The sequence below is a fragment of the Rhizoctonia solani genome, chromosome 4 (genome assembly GCF_016906535.1).
Source record: "Rhizoctonia solani chromosome 4, complete sequence".
Taxonomy (NCBI): Eukaryota; Fungi; Basidiomycota; class Agaricomycetes; order Cantharellales; family Ceratobasidiaceae; genus Rhizoctonia; species Rhizoctonia solani.
The window spans coordinates 2,507,517-2,524,708 of NC_057373.1; the positions used below are offsets into that span (position 1 = coordinate 2,507,517).

The 17,192-nt window shown below is 46.1% G+C and overlaps 6 protein-coding genes across 6 annotated transcripts; 2 read left to right on the forward strand and 4 right to left on the reverse strand.

The window, feature by feature from the left end:
- Positions 1-189: 189 nt before the first annotated feature.
- Positions 190-5,059, reverse strand: RhiXN_00827 (RTA1-like protein; the record flags this gene model as incomplete). The annotated part of the gene is made up of 14 exons (XM_043320646.1): positions 190-267; positions 319-588; positions 658-765; positions 817-1,437; positions 1,488-1,996; positions 2,055-2,097; positions 2,148-2,287; positions 2,335-2,657; positions 2,717-3,572; positions 4,197-4,267; positions 4,318-4,523; positions 4,573-4,694; positions 4,750-4,862; positions 4,932-5,059. 14 exons carry the CDS (start codon positions 5,057-5,059, stop codon positions 190-192), a joined length of 3,588 nt encoding a protein of 1,195 aa, XP_043179658.1.
- A 1,517-nt stretch (positions 5,060-6,576) lies between these two features.
- On the forward strand, positions 6,577-7,817 carry RhiXN_00828 (aldo/keto reductase family protein; the record flags this gene model as incomplete). Its single annotated transcript, XM_043320647.1, has 8 exons — positions 6,577-6,643; positions 6,701-6,787; positions 6,838-6,918; positions 6,978-7,024; positions 7,076-7,246; positions 7,302-7,567; positions 7,624-7,744; positions 7,794-7,817. 8 exons carry the CDS (start codon positions 6,577-6,579, stop codon positions 7,815-7,817), a joined length of 864 nt encoding a protein of 287 aa, XP_043179659.1.
- A 156-nt stretch (positions 7,818-7,973) lies between these two features.
- Positions 7,974-9,050, reverse strand: RhiXN_00829 (peroxisomal membrane anchor protein (Pex14); the record flags this gene model as incomplete). Its single annotated transcript, XM_043320648.1, has 5 exons — positions 7,974-8,219; positions 8,277-8,561; positions 8,617-8,670; positions 8,719-8,940; positions 8,994-9,050. The coding sequence occupies 5 exons, from the start codon at positions 9,048-9,050 to the stop codon at positions 7,974-7,976; spliced, it is 864 nt and encodes a 287-aa protein (XP_043179660.1).
- A 204-nt stretch (positions 9,051-9,254) lies between these two features.
- Positions 9,255-11,247, forward strand: RhiXN_00830 (Elongation factor Tu GTP binding domain; the record flags this gene model as incomplete). Its single annotated transcript, XM_043320649.1, has 13 exons — positions 9,255-9,312; positions 9,366-9,455; positions 9,509-9,772; positions 9,823-9,834; positions 9,887-9,936; positions 9,985-10,327; positions 10,380-10,423; positions 10,470-10,560; positions 10,620-10,645; positions 10,696-10,821; positions 10,872-11,006; positions 11,062-11,161; positions 11,213-11,247. The coding sequence occupies 13 exons, from the start codon at positions 9,255-9,257 to the stop codon at positions 11,245-11,247; spliced, it is 1,374 nt and encodes a 457-aa protein (XP_043179661.1).
- A 283-nt stretch (positions 11,248-11,530) lies between these two features.
- Positions 11,531-12,021, reverse strand: RhiXN_00831 (uncharacterized protein; the record flags this gene model as incomplete). The annotated part of the gene is made up of 3 exons (XM_043320650.1): positions 11,531-11,663; positions 11,724-11,880; positions 11,934-12,021. 3 exons carry the CDS (start codon positions 12,019-12,021, stop codon positions 11,531-11,533), a joined length of 378 nt encoding a protein of 125 aa, XP_043179662.1.
- Positions 12,022-13,988: 1,967 nt separating this feature from the next.
- Positions 13,989-16,084, reverse strand: RhiXN_00832 (aldehyde dehydrogenase family protein; the record flags this gene model as incomplete). Its single annotated transcript, XM_043320651.1, has 13 exons — positions 13,989-14,149; positions 14,206-14,292; positions 14,343-14,563; positions 14,614-14,746; positions 14,806-14,830; positions 14,881-14,914; positions 14,965-15,019; positions 15,070-15,154; positions 15,210-15,471; positions 15,525-15,544; positions 15,603-15,737; positions 15,789-16,003; positions 16,036-16,084. The coding sequence occupies 13 exons, from the start codon at positions 16,082-16,084 to the stop codon at positions 13,989-13,991; spliced, it is 1,482 nt and encodes a 493-aa protein (XP_043179663.1).
- Between the last annotated feature and the right edge of the window lie 1,108 nt (positions 16,085-17,192).

Sequence of the window (17,192 nt, forward strand, 5' to 3'; positions counted from 1 at the left end):
AGCCGGTGATGGGTCTCAACACAAATTGGCTGGATATAACAGCGCTTATTTTAAAATTGGAAATTTTATTGACCTCCAATGGATAACATGTGGAAGGTGAGGCGAAACTCCACTAAAGGTTCCAAATTATAAAGTACAAAAATGGATACAAGGAGCTGATACATATATCCTGATACAAGTGTCAATAAACTAGACTTTGGCTATCAGCCGACGGGTCTCTTGTGGTGTAAATCGCAAGATTGTCGAAAGCACACGAACAAGGTTAGGCTGATGGTTCAAAGTAAGCAACAATCCGGTACGGATAAAATTGACACTTACCCTCATCTCCTTATGCTCCAGGAATTGTAATATGACGTTCCGAATGTATTCGAGGTTGACCTCTTCCTCCTGTTTCGTTGGAGTCGCGCCGGCCTCCGAGACGGTGGGAGAACTGGGTCGAGGTGAAGTGGGCGAAGTAACCCCATTGCCATTCTTTCCTGTTTGATTACCAGGGTTAGTTCCCGACCAGAATCCACCTACTCCCCCTGGACGTTGCCGCTCCAACAACGCGGCTGATGACTGGACCTTTCGGAGTTCATCGCGCAAAGTCTGTCAGGAGCCCATATTTTGTACAATTAGAATACTGTTACCCAGCAGATACGATAAATCAAGGCTAACCTTGTTGCTCATCTTGAGCGATGTTTCTCTGCTTTTACTCTCTTCGAACTGTGTCTCTAGTGAGCTAGCCCGTTCTAATGCCTCAGCATGATCACTCTCGATCGTTTGCTGTACTCGTCGTGAGTGAATGCATCTGGACGGAAATTCAAACTACTTTACCAATTTACTTTGTACTTGTTTCAGCTGGCCTTCTAGCGCGGATCGATTTTGCTCCCACCCATCGCGCTGAAATTGTAACTCCTTGACATTTTGCTCAAGAGATGCCACTTTTTCATCCATGCCCTTCCCAACTCGCCCGCTCTCAATCCATTTGTCTTCAGCTTGTCGCAGCGCGAAGCGCAATTTTTCTATCTCTTTGCTGCGATCTGCGAGTGTCTTATTCCAGTCATCTTCGGCCTCGTTGCGCTCCTTTTCGATAGCCCTCAATTTGGCTCGCATTTCAGACAGTCGGCCTTCGAACTTGCCTTCTGCTTCCGAGAGCAGACGGGCGACCTCGGGCCCTGGAGTGGGTGAATGCGTCGACAGCCGGCTCCCATTGCGAAGTTCGTCGAGCTCATCCGTCAAGAGCGAGTTACGGTCCTCAGCCTCCCTTAGTTGAAATTGCATCTCGTTGAGTTGGTTCTGGACAGTTTGCAGGTGGGACTGAGCAGATTCAGCCTCGGCCTGACGTGTTTGGCACTGCTCGAATAGCGAGTCCTTCTCATTGACCAAATTAGAGACTGTGGATTCCAAATTTGCTATGCGAGTAGTTTTTGCGGATAGCTCTTTCGAGTGAGCAGCCTATTCAGAGTTAAGTCACGTCCCATGAGAACTAATTGCAACAAGCCAACCTTGGTTGTGATAGCTTCCAATTCATATTGCCCTTTTCGGGCAGATAGCTCTTTTTCATACCGTTCTTTCGTTTCCTTGAGTTCCCTCTCAAATCTGTCCCTTATTCCTGCAATATCCCGCTCTCGTTCGCTCTTGGCTCTTTCGGCGTCGGCCTTGATGCGTTCAATCTCCGCTCTGGCCGCAGATAGGTCTTCTTTATCCTTCTCGCGCTCCCTGATCACATCGTCTCTTTCCTTCTCTGCCTTGGTGAGTTTTTGACGAACAGTCTTGAGAAGGGTTATTGCTTTGGTACGTTTCTCTTCCTCGTCTTTTAGTGCTCGCTTGAGACGCTCAATCTCAGCTTCGTGTTGCAATACGATACTTTTGCTGGATACCGTATCCGATTCTGCGACTTTGAGCAATGCCTCGGACTCCGTCAGTTGTTGCCGAAGCTTTTCTATGAGATCAGATTGCGAGGTAGATTCCATCTTGTGCATTTCTCGGACCTCTTCTAGTCTTTCTTCTTGTTCTAGGAGGTGCAACGACATTTCAGGGCTTGGGTCCTAAGAATACACATGTATACGTACGTTTGATTTGACCTGTGAGACGTTTAATTTCTTCAGTCGAAAGCTGAAAGCCGAGCTCAGTACTGAGCATCGTCATTATAGTATATGCCATACCTCCACTTTCATTTTCTGATTCGTAAGGTATGCGCGTAGTCCATCTAAGTCTGCTATACCTTCCAATGGAGAAAGCTCTTTGATCAGTTTGTCTGCCGCTACTTTTTCGGCCTGTAGCCGCTTAAAGGAGGTTGAGATGTCTAGGTTTAGGTTAGTCAGAGTAATCCTATTTTCAATAGATACACACCACTAAATCGCTCTTCAACGACCTTTAGTCGCTCTCGTAGTTTTGTATCTCCATCCTCTTCACCAGCAACTCCAGTTTGGGCAGCATCTTCTATGTTGGGACTATTGTCTGTTGGATCAATAGTTGGTGGATGATCTGTCCCTGATACACGCCCTCGGGATAGCCCGCTATTAATAGGAGTGACCAGCGTGTCTGTCTCCAGTACAGTCAAGTTATCGGTCGCAATATCGAGGGCTCGCTCATCTACTGAATCACCAGAAGACCCAACGGTAATATCCGAGCGTGACTCAGCCGTCGCAAACTCGGAAGGGGTGGCAAGTGCACTTGATGGCGTTGACACGTCAACTATGATATTGGGTGGCCGATGAGGTGTTTCATTGACTTCCGGGACTTGGACCCGAGGAGGGGTCTTGGGCGTAGGGGCGTGGTTCGTAACAGGCATGGCTCATGATTTTCGGGTTGGATTTGGGATATGGGATATTCAGGAGGCGGAGGAGAAAGTGGATGGACTGCAACTGGTGATGGAGCCAGTATCTGATTCCGAGGCACAGGTATGATCAAATTGTCAAGTGAAGCGGATGGAATATGTGTATGCTGCGCAGGCGGAGACATCGGAAGGTGAACAGATGCAGGATCAATAGGACCTTCGGTCAGTTCGATCGGTTTGAGAAGGTCACGCTCAATGGGCGAGGCAGGGAGAGGTATTTGTGCAGGGTCGGCCGACACTGGTAGTCGCTGGACTGGTGTCGGAGTATCAGGCGTTTCCACGGCCGAAGAGCTTCTCGCCATAGGAGACACGGAGCCGTCTCCAGCAGAAAAATTGGCCCTTAGTCGCTCCTCTAGAGAAAGACCACTTCTGCGAGGTGTAGGAGCGTGTATAGGAGAGTTTTCACGAGAGCCCTTCGCATCAGGTTGACCAGAGTTTACCGATGCAGTGCGCTGTAGGGTCAGAGATCTTCGAAGGTTAGACATTGCAGAGTCCGCCAGTTGAGATGTCGAGCGTGGTTGATATGGGAGGTAACCGAAAGAACCCGAATGCTGAGTAGGAGAAGGCGTGTCTAGGCTATGCCGAACAGCTGGCGGGGAGCTTGAATACGTAGTATCAATGGGTGAAGATAGGCTATCCTGCCTTCCTGGACGAGGACCTCCTTGGGTGCCAACGGCCAATGCCTCGACTGCTTCCAAACTGTCCTCCAGACGCTTGCGGAAATTATTGAACATCAAGACGACCAAAGATTCTGGTTCGAATGATTAGAGCAACCGTGGTTCACAAATATTATACTTTCACTTTAAGAAACGCGTAGCTCGGCTCTTCCAGAATAAAGCACTTACATATAGTAACCAAACGAAGTAAGATACTACACACTTCCAGCCCTATTGATAAACCGTCGCCAAGAGGCGACACTCTCCGACAAACACAGAGGTTTTAATTTATCTTATTGAGACGACGAATATAAAAAAGGCAAGAACACCTGGATCGACAGCAAGTACAGGCAGTTCACCTGTGTGAGTTGGTACTCCACAGCCACACCACTTTCTACTTTAGGTCACGTGCCTTTGTACTCCTCAAACTGGGGTGCTCCAGCAAGTTAAATAACTTCAAATTACCTTGCCTACAAGAATTCGATGTATACAGTAACATAATATATAATCAGACATTATGAAACTCTCTAATCTACACCGCTCCTTTCGCCACAACAGTGTCTTCACTCACCACGATTCGATTGTTGAGTAGCAAACCCGGGTGAAACACATTGATTGCATACATAGCTACTACTATAGGCATTCCATCTAGGACGTCTTTGATATAAATAATAGACTCTTTCAGTAAATATCGATTAGCATAACACGCATATACTCACTGAAATACAACTCGTTTGTGATTATTGGTCCAGTCCACCCATCTAAGAGCTCGATAGTTCGGTAAATGGATCTAGACTATAATGAGCCAAAATTAATGTCCTCAAGAAGGACGAACCGTACCGGATGTATATAAATAACGTCGAGATTGAAAGGCCAAGGATCATGAATGTTATTTTCGTGTCGAGCTGGGATTTGTTTCGCTCAGTTTCAGAGTCGGTCCTCAATGTTTGACGTAGTGGGCGATCGAAGTGATATCGAAGTAAGAACTCTGATGCAAGGATTGTATATGCAGTTATAGCGACCAGCTGGAATATGATACCCCCAACCTATAGAATGATTAGCGTTTGTTAATTTGTTACAGAACTTCTGGCTAACCATTATTCTTGCCCCCTTTTCTGGATCTTCGTTCATAAATTGAACCGCGAGACTGGCCTTTGCACCTCCAACTGCTTGAATAACCAAAGCCACGATGTCGCAAGTAATAAAGACAACAGTATCTTTCAAGAGCGATCAATGGGGATACGGCTCAAGGAGAATCTCGAGGGTACTCACATAGCTTAGGAGAAAGTCTACTGTATTGGTAGCCAAGACTTTCGATTATCTTCCCAAGTATAACGAAGTTGGCTGCTGTCATGAAAGAAGGAGCAATTATGGTACAGCATATTCTAGTGGTATCGACATCAGCTCAGCTGCTTAGCTCAGATTTCATGGTACATGACGTCAATGTAACTTACTGCATCAGATACGGGCTCAAGAGGCCAGGCCTGGAGCTCGACCAAAGTCTACCCGTCCACCCAAGGATTTCTAAAATCCCGCCGGTCACGATTGTTGGAAAAAGCCACCACATTCGAGACCAAACCATCTGTCCGGTATGCAGGGCGGTGGACGCAGCATACAAGGCTACAAACAATATGCATATCCATTTCGTAGGTACGAAACCATATAAACTCCCCTCTATCTAAATACCATCTGTTGAATGGGCCACTACCCCAACGTATAATAAAAAGTATTTACCTCGTTGACTTTTACCAGTTTCATACTCGGATAGTTATTTCGATCGCTGTTCTATACCCGGGCCAATGGGCGAACTTAATGCACTAGTGCAAGCTCTCTCAATTTCTGTCCCTTTAAATAAACACCTCTAACCGAGGCCGAAGCCGAAGCCGAGATCAAGTTCCATTTATTCTAGCACGTGGGCGGTAATTTACAGTGCTAGTAGCAATCATATCACACATTCGAAGTATTGACAATATAAATGAGACTCACATTAAAATTCCACCGAACTTCATGCTAGGCCGTTCTCATAGTGTTTGATTTAGGCATTCCTCTGTAGAGCTAGCCTAGAACACGAGAGTCCATGAATTTCAATGATCGAGAAACCTAGAATTTTTATATAAGTGTGAAAATTATCTGTTCACCAAAGAAGCTAACGGTATGGGTAATGTAGATGTTATTTACATACAATGCGGACTCACAAGAGACTCACATCATCTTCACTCTTTTGGGGTGCTTGTAGTTGCAGTTTACAACCTCCAATTATTGTGGAATCCGAACGCGATGATTGGCAAGCATAGCCTGCATTCATCCCATATGAGTTCATACCCTCTGCCCCAGAAAATTACATGCACAAAGTTCCCTCTATCTACATGATAGCGACCAAACACCTACCGACGGTACCCGCACACTATTTTGTAGCTTCTTTGCCCTTCTTTGCCCTTCTCCGCCCGATACAGGATCTCACCCTCATGGATCGGAATCACAGGCACATATTTCACATTAGACTTTGGCAGGTTTGTTTTATGTCACCAGCACTACATGCTGTGCTAATAACGTGGGGGCGGATTAGTTGCTAGCCGGTGGAGAGGACCGGATTAAAATCGAAGCCACAGTAAGTAGCCGGTGGTCATTTATTGATCATGGGTAATCCAGGAGCCGGACGTCAGTAGATCTATAGATCGAAGCAGAAGTGATGTATCTATGCATACATAAACCTGAAACTGGTATTATTCTTACTCCACTCGTTGCGAAACGAACTCCAAAACCTTGGTCTCGTCCGGCCTATATATTTCATTTCGGGGATAGCTTCTGTGTTGCCAGGAAGTTTGTACAAATATTGAATGGGAGTTTCACATTGCGTATATGGATTCAGAGCGCTAGACAAGATTCTTGATCAAGACAGACCCCCATGTAGTAGTATTTGTTAAGTAAGGCCCAGGCCCCACACCTTGGTCGATAATGAGTTCTGTTCAAGGGCTTACGAATTTTGGTAGCCAATTGTAACCGGAGTTCGAAACGTATAAAAGCGAAGCTGCGCATATGACTTGGTCGCTGACTTCTTTCTCACCTCCCTCCCACCTCTGCTTCGCATACCCAATACCCATGTCCAACGTACACACTATCAGATTGAACGACGGAACCATCGTTCCCACCCTGGCCTTTGGTACCGGTAAGCAAATAGACCAGAGCCAACTGGCCTAGACTTTCTGATCCCAGTCGAATTCAGGCACTGCTCTATATTCTAAAGATTCAACATCAGCAGTTAGGCAAGCCATTTCGAAAGCAGGCTACATTCATATCGATTGTGCCGAATGTAAGTGAAGCAGGCGTGTTCAATGGCATAGTACCAAAATCAACTATCAGCCTATGGCAATGAGAGTTATACCGCACAAGCAATTCAAGATAGTGGCGTTCCTCGTGAACAGCTCTTTCTTACATCAAAATGTAAGTCGTCAGCGACGACAAGTATACCTGAACATATTATTACCCATTTTTTTCTTCAGGCTGGACCAGGGATCCACGAAAGTCACTTGAAAAAACTCTGAGAGAGGTAAGGGATCAATTATTGACGAATCAGTTATCAGCACTGATATTTTTTTAGTTGAAAACATCCTACGTGGATTTGTACCTGATACATAGCCCTATCCAAACATCGAACCTTGCCGAGGCATGGAAGATCATGGAAGATCTCAAGACAGAAGGCAAAGCACGTTCGATTGGTGTCTCCAATTTTAGAGCAAAGGACTTGAAGGCTGTAATTGAAGTCGCCAAGGTGTGTGAGTTTGTTGGCAGATAAGTACACTTCGATACAAACATTTTAGTAATAGATAATACCGAGCGTCAACCAGATAGAATTTCATCCATACGTTTTTGCGTCAGTTCAGCCCCTTCTCGAATTATGCCGCCAGCATAATATAACTATCGAATCCTATGGCCCACTCACGCCTCTTATTCGTCACTCTGGAGGGCCAGTGGATGACCCGGTTAAGAAAGTCGCAGCTCGAATGGCTAAGGGACCAGAGGCCGGAGCAGTAACGGAGGGCCAGGTGTTGCTCAAGTGGGCACAACAGCGAACGAACGGGGTCGTCATTACGTTCGTTGGCCTCATTTAACCGCTCATATCGCCAACTCACCTAGCTTCTCCCTTAGTACCTCCTCTAAACTTGACCGGCTGCTCGAACAAAAGGCCGCATTGGACTTACCCCCATTATCCAACGAGGAACTACGGTCAATTGAAACTGAGGCTGCCAAGAAACACTATCGTCACTTTGTAAGTTCGCATCTTCAGTTTTCAAAGATATGTCTAATTATTTCATTAGATGAAACATATGGATGACGCATAGATGTTGGTAGAGCCTAATGCAAACGGAAGGCACACAATTATCGTTCGTACGGGCTTGTAGGACTGGTATTCCTGCTTGCTGAGTAGATAGGAGCATGTGTCTTGGCATATGAAATATACCAACCAGTAGTTTTTTCATACATGTTTGCCCATTGGCTCAAGAGTCCGCCATTGAGGGGTTCTCTGCAGAGGTCGGGACTTTGGAGTTTCCTCCGGAGGTCGGAGCCTCTGCCCCACCTGAAAGTTGCCAGGCCGGTATGCTTGGACGCCCAAGATTTAGGATTGAGCCAGGAGTTGATGGGGACTCGGGGCGCCGGGTCACCAGGAGGGCTTTTAAGGATTTTAGTTCTTGTTGAAGCTCCGAAAGAGCTTGCGTTTGTGCCTCCCTGTTTGCTTCAAGCATCTACATGACAGTCAATATACTTATCCGGGAGGATTACAATACTATATCTCAGAGTACCTTGGGCAGCATATCCCGGATGGTGTCCACCTCGCTGCGGATTTCCCGGATCTCGTTCTGGGATTTCTCCTCTCCAGTTCGCAGTTCGGACATTACATTTTTAACCTGCGCGATAGCAGAATCTATAGCTTGCTGTTGTTGTTGGACCGCAGTCCGCGCATTGACAGTATCGTCTTGAATTTGTTTCAATAGCGTGGCAGCCTCGTCAAATTGAGCGGTAAGCTGAGAAGTGGCCGATTCGAAAGCATCCTCCGATGGAGGTTGCAGATGAGGCATAACATATTTCTGGATATCAATAAGCCTCTTATTTGTGAGTAATATATAGCTGTACTCTACTCACTCGTGCGAGTGCGGCCAAACCATACATCAATCCACCAGACACCAGCGCCATAATCTGAAGCAAGTCCAGTCCTCTGTTTCCATATTGTTAATCATTACTTACAAAGTAATCCCTCCAATCTCGCTGTGGAACTGGCGGGGGTGCCACCATGGTGGGTGGTGGTATTTGGAAAGTGTACTGGCTTTGTGGAGAAGAGTAGACCGACGAAGGCCGAGATGCGGTAGACGAAGATGCGGACTGCGCAACCGCATCCTCTATCTCAGCGGCCGTAAGTCCTTTAGTTTCCAAGAACGATATACGCTTGGTTAATGGAGCGGCTTGAATCTGAAACGTGGGTATATGAGACCATCCAAATATTCACACATATAGACACCGACCTTGGGATCTGATAAAAATTCAATCGCATTTTTTACTAGCTCCTTTCTGTCGGACATTGCGTACGCTGGTGGTGCTGAGTCTGACAAAGAGTTGTGTTCTCCGGTCTACACCTCAAGCGTCCAGCCGACATGTGAACTGGAATCACGTGTACACCCTTGGATCCCTGGCCGGAATAGGATAAGCAGGGTCCAGAACAGACCGCAAGCTCCCAAATTTCTCCCATCCAATAAGGTTGGATTTGAGACTTGACAGACAGAAAAATGTACAGAAACATTGCTCGCGGAGTCGCACGTAGGGCTGTGATTGCCTCTACTCCAGGTAGGCTTAAATCAGATACTATTGGAACAGGCATTTACTGAGCATATTCTTAGTTACTGCCCGTTTTTTGGCCACCAAGGCCGTCAGGCCATCGCTGACACAACCGACGATCTTAACACCCTTCCGCGCTCGCGTTCTAGCTGGTACCCTTAACACACTCTATTCGTATCTGACAATTCACTTAGTTGATCGCCAGGTTCGATCCGCTCATATGCCGATAACAAGTTTTCTCGTGCAAAGCCTCATCTCAATATCGGCACAATTGGGCATGTTGATCATGGCAAGACCACTTTGACAGCAGCCATCACAAAAGTACTCTCTGAAGCCGGAGGAGGGAAATTTATCGACTATTCGCAGATCGACAAGGCCCCAGAAGAAAAGGCGCGTGGTATCACTATCAACTCGTCTCATGTTGAGTATGAGACCGAGAATCGTCATTATGGCCATATTGATTGTCCTGGTTGGTTATATAGTTGGCTAATTAAAATATCACTAATTGTGTTGTTGTAGGACATGCTGACTGTAAGTAACACCCCACGACAAAATGCGCATAGACCCTCATACTCTCTGATAGACATCAAGAACATGATCACTGGTGCTGCTCAAATGGACGGAGCTATTATTGTGAGTCGCTCTTTACTGTGATCTGAATAGTAACAAACCCTACTCTAGGTTGTCTCCGCATCCGATGGACAAATGCCTCAAACTCGCGAGCACTTGCTTCTTGCACGACAGGTCGGCATCAAGAAACTTGTCGTGTTCATCAACAAAGTTGATCAAATCGACGATCCCGAAATGTTGGAACTCGTGGATATGGAGATGCGCGAACTGCTTGGTACCTATAACTTTGACGGAGAGACCACACCCATTATTATGGGCTCGGCGCTGGCAGCTTTGGAAAATCGCGACCCAGAGATCGGCGCAGAGAAAATCAAGGCTTTAGTTAAAGCTTGCGATGAATGGCTTGAAGTTCCTCCTCGCGATCTTGAGCAGCCATTCCTGATGCCAATCGAAGGTATGCACTAGGATGAAAAACTTTTCGATTGCGTGTACTCAACACTTGTTAGATGTGTTTTCGATCTCCGGACGAGGCACTGTATGCACAGGACGTGTGAGTGTTCAAGCTGAGGGGCATGAATTTTGCAATCTGACCCTAGATCGAGGTTGAGCGCGGTGTGATCAACAAGAACACTGAAGTTGAAATAGTTGGCCTTGGCAACTCGTTCAAGACTACCCTGACTGGTATTGGTACGCTTCTTAAACTGATGTCGATTTAAGCAACTACTAACTCCAGTGCTGCGCTACAGAGATGTTCCACAAGGAGTTGGATCGGGTATGTTTTGAGACTTAGCACGTTTACGGTGATTGACTGTTCGGTCTTAGGGCGAGGCAGGGGACAACATGGGCGCATTGCTCCGTGGAGTGAAGCGTGAACAGGTCAAACGTGGACAGATTCTATGTGCCCCTGGCTCAATGAAGTCTGTGAAGAAGTTCAAGGCTCAGGTTTATGTGAGTAATCTATAATTAATTCACCGAAGTATACTCATGATTCTATGTAGGTTTTAAGTAAAGACGAAGGAGGGCGATACACCCCGTTCATGAGCAACTACCGCCCCCAATTATTCATTCGAACTGCCGATGTGACCGTGGGTCTTACCTTCCCTCCAGGCACGGAGAATCCGGACGAGAAGATGGTGAGCGAGTCGTTTTGACTATGTTTACCTACTCACTTGGTTACTATATTTGCAGGTAATGCCTGGCGATAATGTTGAACTGATTGGTGACTTGGTCCACGATGTTGCAATGGAGAAGGGTTCTCGATTCACTCTGCGCGAAGGCGGCAAGACCAGTAAGTCTAATAAAGCTTTACTCATGAATAACTATCGAATAATTTTTATAGTTGGTACCGGTATTGTGACCGAGATTTATGAATAAAGCTAGGAACCGACTGATATCTGGCTTTGTTTTGTGCTTTTCTTTCCACTCCCCATTTCGTTGTTCTATATACTTACCCACCGCTCAACACGTGTTTTAACAATCAAATCACGAATGAAACATTAGAATTGAACTACATTTGCAAGACTACAAATCCACAAAAGAATCTTGATACGGCATCCACCCCGATTGTAAAGTTACAGTCAATAAGTTAAGAATTAAATAAAGCATTGAGGCCCAAGAAAAAATTTAAGCTTTTCCTTTCAGTAAAGTTGAGATGTTATTATATATTATCGAGAATCTCGATGAAGGGGGGAAGTCGAACCGCAGGCTTTGAGCTGACTATTGCAGGTTGACCGATGTAGGAGACTATCATTTTAGTACGATCGGCTTTCCGCATAATTACGATTTTCCAGCTATAGTTATAGGTGCGTTTTCAATAACTTGAGGGGACAAACAGAGAAACTATAGCTTACCCTTCACATAGTAGCTCGTTAGCGGGGCTAATGTCACGCATATACTGAGCCCGAGCGGCGATCAGAGCGTGACGACAGTCGGATGAAGTGCTTCGTTTAATTTCGTATGTAGAATTAGAGACTACTAGATGATCGCTAGCACGGACTACTTGAATATCTATGAATACAGTCATGAGCGTTCATCCTATCGTGGGCTGCATGTTAAATTACCTTCTGTCGGAAGCTCGGTAAAAGTTGGTTGTACTTCTTTGACACCAACAACCTCATAAGAGCGCTGCCACCTTGACGAGAATCGCATAGTTGGGTTCAAAGGACTAGGTAGGATAGGTATGTAGCAGGTGGCGACGCTAGAGTCTTTAGAGCAGGGATGAGAACACGCCGACCTACGAGCGAGATAGATATATAGCTTCCTCAGGCCCTCACTGGTTGACCGCCATGGAAGCGGACTTACCAACACAGCTTACGTGGTCTATCAAACTACGGCGCAGTTACAGGCTGCGAGTCATTGCGACCAGATGGTCGATCAGAGGCGTCAATGGGGTGGCGCCTACAAACAAATCACAAAATAACTTTATATTTCAATGTGCCCCTGCCGAAAAGCTAGGCCTTGGTTACCAACTATATCCCTGTGTGTTTGGCCAGTCTATCGCCCAGGATCAACTGTGGTGAACAGTTCATTGGCGCTGACAATCCTGATACTGTGATCGGAATCTTTACGAATCTGCCCGAGGCCGAGACTACACTGGGGGAAGGGGCTGTGCACTCCATCAGGAATTCCAAGACATTTGGTGTGCACGGCCACATTAGCTAACAGAACGAGATATCTAGTGTATAGATCATGTTGATCCAAGCGATTGCATATAATTCCAAGGCGCAACAACGTCATTTTTCAACTGACAGCTATCCCCTACTACTTAAGTCATTCTCACCGGTCCAATTCGATCTGCATATACTTTATTGTTATCTCAGTACTAATCCACGTTAAATTTAAATATACTATATTGTTCACTAAGCCTATGTTTACTCCAACAAATCCCATGGTTCTACCATAGCTAATTCGCGTGATGTCTCCCTTTATTCATTTGGCCTGTGACCGACGAGGTATGTATGGGCTCAAGCGATCCAACAACAGTTTTTCAGCGGGCTACCATGGCCAACGATGGTAATTGATCGAGGTAAACAAATTATCCTGGCACAGATAGCCCACTGACTCGGAAGTTACCCAACATGAAGGTATCCCACTCCCCTACAAAATCCTCAAAGAAGGTTTTAACTTTGCTGAGTCGAACGCCTATTGTTCCTGATGCAGAGCCTCCGAATCAAAGCGAGACCAACACAGTGAGCTCGAATCAGCCTCTTACCTTCCTGCCAGAACACCTCTGACTGAGATCATGGCATATTCGTTCTATATATCATGAAGCACGTCTGGGAATTCTTTCTGGATATCATCATGGTTGGCTACAGCGTATCTACTAGTCGGATCGGTAATTCAGGGAGTTAAATTAGCGTGGCGCCCTCTACTTGAAGTGAACCCATGCAGCGGCATTATAGCGAGTGCCGTTCGAATCAATGGAGTTTCAGGTCCGCAACCTAATTCCCAAACCAAAGGCCAAAGTGGCCCATTCGAGAATGATGTAGTTGGGCTTGTGTAATCTATCTTTCCGATTTAGGTGGGTAGCATGAACCCTCTCGGCAACCAGGGTATCTGCTCATACTATAGCTACTTGAAGGTCCTCTTAAGTGGATTCGGGTTCTAGAGGAACTTCCTGCACGTACAATTGAAATGGAGCCATATATGCGAACCAAATTCATGTTAAATTATTGACTGAACTTTGTCAATCTGGTATGCACAATTAGAAATAGGAGCCAGATGCACACATTATAGGGACACTGGTATGGTGATTAAGTAGCCTGTCCATGGTCTAGGCTTGCACCTTGATGTGTATGACTCTTCCAGACAACATTGAGACGCTATGGGAAATCAGTGAATAGGACCAAGGATTTATTAATTAATGAACCGACCACTTGATACCACCCTGCCATTGAGAGCATGCTAGCAAATGGAAACGCAATAACTTGTATGCTTTCCTTATTGGGTCGTGAAAACCCATTCATGTGAAACCAAACTGTAATCCGCCTTTACGCTGGTTATCATTCATATTAATATTACCGCCCCGTCTACCGATGGGTCGCTCCCATGGCCCTGCCATTTAGAACGGGACAAGTAGACAGCTGATGCACTTTAGATTACATGACCACGTTAACTTATAGGCCGAAAGCGGGAATTTTCTTGGTTGAAGAAAGCGTTTGGTAGTTGGTGAAGCTTGCAAGACCAGCAAGCCCATTTTCTACACCCACTCCTGATTGCTTTATGCCTCCAAAAGGAATCCAGGGTCCATAAATTTGTATCTCGTTGACCCAAACAGCTAATATATAAGCGTTAGCCGACAAGCAACACCTCAATGAGGGATTGTCCACTCACTTCCCGCTTCAAGTTTCTCTGCGATCCTGTCCGCACGCGCGATATCGTTTCCCCATACCGAAGCGCCAAGACCCCATTCGGTATCATCTGAAACAAATTTATTGTATGGAATTCGGTATGAGAAAGTTAGCACTTACTCGCTCGCCTAATCACGTCTTCCTCGTCTTTCCAGCGCATGATCGGTAGTATCGGCCCGAACGGTTCTTGTGTAACAATTTTGCTGTCCTCGGGTGGGTTGTCAATAATGGTAATAGGCATAAATAGCCCTGGTCCAGAAAACGCGTCCAAGTTCCCTCCCATTACAAACGAATACCCTTTCTCTGTGCAGTCCTCAAAGAAAGTCTTAACTTTGTTATATCTGGGGGTGCATCCCTCAGTTTCAGTACGATAGTTTCTCTAGTAACTTACTGCAACGAGTTTTGAACGGGACCTAGCTGCGTCTTCTCGTCGGACCCATCTCCCACTGTAATGTGTTTTGCGTACGCGACGAGTGCATCTCTAACCTTCTCATAGATATCATCGTGGATGTACACCCGCTTGGCTAAAGCCCGTAGCAATGAGTCAACTTTGTTACAAGGCCACAGTGACGTTGCGACTGACCAGCGTTACAGAATTGAGCATTGTTCTAGTAGTGACACCGAGTAAGTTACACCAGAATTTCATGCGAGAATAAACTTGCCTGGAACGCAGCCCAAAAGATATGACTAGACTCGGTAAATCAGATCGTTGAGTTATACGAATGTATTGGTATTTACATACGGTGCTATTTGCTCGGGGCTGACATCCGGAAGCACAATGAGAGGGTCGTTGCCACCTAGAAAGATATCGATCAATAACTCAAGACTCGGAAGCCAACCCGCGTACCGAGCTCCAGAGTAAGGCGTTTAAGATTGACGCTGGCGCTTTGCATAACACGTTTTCCTGTTTCAGTCGACCCCGTGAATCCTATCTATAGCCAGACTACATGCTTAGTTCGTTCTCGGGTGCTTCGTGAATGAACTCACCTTGTCGACTCCTTTATGTGCAGTGATCAAGGGGCCAAGGCCATCATCGCCGTTGAGAACGCTGAGAATACCTGGAGGAATCAATGACTGGCAACTAAAGTCTGCGTTTACTAGTGAGTCCATCCGGTTATTATTAACTACGCACTTGGCAATGAAATGAAGTGTTACTAGAGGCGTAAAGGGACTCGGTTTGATGATGATCGAATTTCCTGCTTGAAGAGCGGGGGCGATTTTCCAGGTGGCGAGTAGGAGCGGAAAGTTCCTGTTCCCGGTTTCAGATATATTTTGCAAAGAGGACGTCACAGTTATGCGTACCAAGGCACAATTCCTCCGACCTTTTGATTGAGCGTTATCAATAAACAATGGATGAAAATGGAAGATGTGATTACATACAACTCCAAGGGGAATATGACGAGTGACTACCCGACGCTCGGGTGTATCGACGTGAATCTTGTCCTCCAGTCGTTGCCGAGAGACTTCACGTAGCCAGTGGACAGAACCCCCGATCTCCAATGCCGCACCGGCCAGCTAAGGCGCCATTAGTGCCCATTATCTCAGGAATAGGTGAGGCCAACTCACAGGTTTGCCTTGCTCAGCAACTAATAGTTGTTTGTACAAGTCTGCATTCTTCTCAAGCTCGTCCGCAAGCTTGTTCAGCACTACGCCACGCTCTTCGTACGACTTGGCGCCCCATGCCGGCTGTGCGGCTCTGGCAGCGGCAACACATTCATCGAGTTGCTCGCTTGTCGCGATCGGGACGTCCGCAAGGTAAGCACCAGTGGCAGGATTGTGACCTTGTTGGTGGTCTCTGAGGAGACTGGTTTACCGTTGATGATGTTGAAAAACTTTATGGCCGTGACGTCGAGCTTGGTCATGGTTGGGATTTAATGGATGATGGGAGAAGAAATCTTGGTCGAGCGAAAGAGATTTATACCACGGCCGGCTTCGGAGATTATGTCAAACATGAGCGATTCGTCCTCGGGCATCTAACCCGGAAAGTACACAGAACAGATCTAGTATAGTTTATATTATTCGGAATAACACAAAAAAAAAAACTAGGAGAGGAATTCAGGTTCGTGTGTCATCAGAGCCGGAAAACTGGAGTTATAGTGGTTATAAGATGAACGGCAAGCCTAAACACCGTCAGCAGCCAGTGGCGTATTAGCTCCACTATGCTCCACAGGCAGATCCCTAGTTAGATGGTCAGAATAAATGGTTTGGAGATAATTATTAGGCAAGAGTTGACTCAATTCTTAGGTGGTATCAGAAGTGGCGTGCCGTGGCGGTACTGCCTCCACACTGTCAAATTAAAACTTGTATAGCACTATGTCATTTTTGGGACCGCTGGTAATAACTTGGGATTGGTGAAGGCCTAGGGCATGTGGTATGTGTCAAACCAATTTGCGCAGCAGAGATCTACATGAATATACAATCGGCACAGATGCGTCGATTGGATATCATGTTTTTGTCAATAATATGATTCGCATACATTCCAATGTCCAGCGACTTCTGTTCGGGATAGGTTCGTGGCGAGTTTTAATCCGTCTCTTACTCAGTGCTGGAAGAAGTGTACAGTTTGACTGATGGACTAAATAGTATGCTTAGGTATAATAAACTATCGGACATAACCTTACTCAACTCCTTGATTACTCTTCCAGCCTCAGCCTTCCATACTGTTTCAAACCTTCAAGCGCAACCAGCTCACAGGACTCCATAAATCTACGCCCACTCCCTTAATGTTTTACCCTACAGCAACGAGAAACATCCAGACACAGTAAACTCAAACTCTGTCGCTGTTTGAATGGAACGTGACACCCAAGCACGGCACCTCCCCAAAAAGTCCAAATTAAACCATTTGGCCATGCGCCAAGTCAGCAAATCTCAATACAGTACCATGCATGAGTAAAGGCTCCGCACAAACCTCTCCCCCCTTGGCCCATTTCATTCTGTTCACACCGGCCAGTTCCGTTGTTCTCTCAGCCT